Source organism: Rana temporaria, chromosome 12, assembly GCF_905171775.1.
Source record: "Rana temporaria chromosome 12, aRanTem1.1, whole genome shotgun sequence".
Classification (NCBI taxonomy): Eukaryota; Metazoa; Chordata; class Amphibia; order Anura; family Ranidae; genus Rana; species Rana temporaria.
In genome coordinates this window covers 28,770,365-28,772,583 of record NC_053500.1, presented here as the reverse complement: position 1 = coordinate 28,772,583, position 2,219 = coordinate 28,770,365, and the positions used below count along the sequence as shown (strand labels likewise).

The window sequence follows — 2,219 nt, the reverse complement described above, 5'->3', positions numbered from 1 at the left end:
TGCAATTGATGGGGTCTTTTTTCCCCAAAAATATCAGTTTGTTTGCTCCCCCCAAAAATGTCTGAGCATGTGCCACCACTGCACCTACTGTATAAGGATCATGATGTGGGCAAGTATGATGATGATTATTATTACTATACACTCTGTGGTGAAGGGAAATCCCTTGCCACCAATGTGCAGGGAGTTTCAATGCAATGATATCAGTGTCATGTTTTCTCCTCTATGAAATGTCTGAGATCTGATTGATAATTCTATAGAATAAATACCCCGGTGTGCTGACCCTTCAGCCGGGTCCCGTTAATTACTGTGTGTGTGTTTGTGCGGCTCTGAATGTCATCTACACAACGCAGCATCTCATCCTATTGATTTCTGCGGGGAAGAAATCCGAAATGTGTCCAATAAAGCTGCAAGTCGGATTGCAGAGTGAAGGAATTGTCTCCAGCACATCCTTGTCACCTGCCGCAAGACTTCAAAGTTCCTGAGCGTACTGCGCTACGGTCTATGAAGCGTGCAATGGACTGTTGCTGTAATGCTATAGATCTACACCTATGCAATCCCATTACAGAGCTCCAGCAAGCGCTTACTGCAGGTTGTCTTGTGAGCTAAGGGTTAAATCCTTCCTGTGGTCACCCCCACCGCTCCTGCAGCCAGGACATAGCCAGCTCGCCGGACTGTGAAGCATGAAGAGCTTCTTGGAAGATTGAAGTGTCAACTTGAGTCCATCAGCAGCACCTCCCCACGCCTGCTGGGCTAATGGTTTCTCCCAGCAGTATATAAAACCATCCAGCTTACAGTTATCACCTCTACATCAGACCGAATTGCTATATAGAGGAGTTTAGGGGGGATGAGAAGAAGCAGCAAGACTTTGCAAAGGACGTCTTGAATGCCTAAGGTGGTCCTTCCTCATGTATGAGAAGCAGCAAGACTTTGCAAAGGACGTTTTGAATGCCTAAGGTGGTCCTTCCTCCTGTATGAGAAGCAGCAAGACTTTGCAAAGGACGTTCTGAATGCCTAAGGTGGTCCTTCCTCCTGCATGAGAAGAAGAAAGTCTTCTACAGCTTCTCAAAGCACTGGAGATGGTCCCAACGCCTTGGGTCTTGTCCTAACGAGCTGTGCCACCCACTTGTCCAACCTACAGAGATGAACGGGACTTTCTTTAACCAGACAGTGCTGGACCAAGGAGCTTACAGCAACTCCTCCTTGATGGGATGCTGCAATGGTAGCCGGGCTGTGATCACCAACGATGGTGGTGGCTCTTTGGTCCTCAGCCCTGATGAGAGGAGCATCTTCATCACCAGGGTGGTGCAGATCGCCGTGCTCTGTGTCCTCTGCCTCACCGTTATCTTTGGGATTTTCTTCCTGGGCTGCAACTTGCTCATCAGGTCTGAAAGTATGATTAACTTCTTGGTGAAGGATAGGAGGCCATCTAAGGACGTGGGAGCTGTGATCTTGGGGCTCTACTGAAGGATGGGGGGGTCCTTGCAGGGCTGTCTTAATGAGAGGGCACTGCCCAGGGGCCCCAGCTGCATGGGGGGGGGGGGGGGGGGCTGCCCTTTCCCCAAAGCAGCTGGTCCTTGAGCCTGGGCTGCCCCTTTACATCCCAGATGTCTCTCCAGCACTCTGACCCCTCTACACCCCAAATACCCCCTACCTCCTACCTACTTGATTTCTGCTTACCTGCACTGTCTCCAATGTAGGGGCCCCAGAGCATTATTTTGCCCAGGGGCCCATGATGCCATTAAGACTGTCCTGGGTGGGCTTTCATGTCTTGGACTTTATGGAAGCTACAAAGAAAACGCTGAATGGATCTTCTCTTGACTTGCTTGTGCATGGGGAGTGCCAAAATCAATACCCAGTTGGACTGAATGTATTTCTTTTTTTTCTTTTTATAAAGCTGCTAACTGTTTTTGGTGGTTACCTGTCTGCACTGCACCCCCCACCCCCAGTTACTGATTGATTTTATATAGTGATGGGTTGCAGTCTGTTCTTTTTCTTTCCTCCATTCTCATATAAAATGGGGTTTGGGATTTGCATGATTTACAGACCCTTCTGCTGTATCTTATCTCAAAGGTTCTTTGGCACCTGTTTATTTTTTTTTGTGTGGAAACCATTAATTAAGCATGTTTTTAAAGGCTGCAGCCCTATTTGACAAACAGTTTTTTGCACTATATTTATTGCATAACAAAGCATGATTTGTATTTGGAATGCTTTTTTTTTGT

The 2,219-nt window shown here is 47.5% G+C and overlaps 1 protein-coding gene across 1 annotated transcript; it reads left to right on the top strand.

Annotated features, from left to right (window-relative positions):
- Positions 1-645: 645 nt before the first annotated feature.
- RPRML (reprimo like) lies at positions 646-1,535 on the top strand. Its single transcript, XM_040330029.1, has one exon. The coding sequence runs from the start codon at positions 1,141-1,143 to the stop codon at positions 1,462-1,464; it is 324 nt and encodes a 107-aa protein (XP_040185963.1). The 5' UTR covers positions 646-1,140; the 3' UTR covers positions 1,465-1,535.
- The last annotated feature ends 684 nt before the right edge of the window (positions 1,536-2,219 follow it).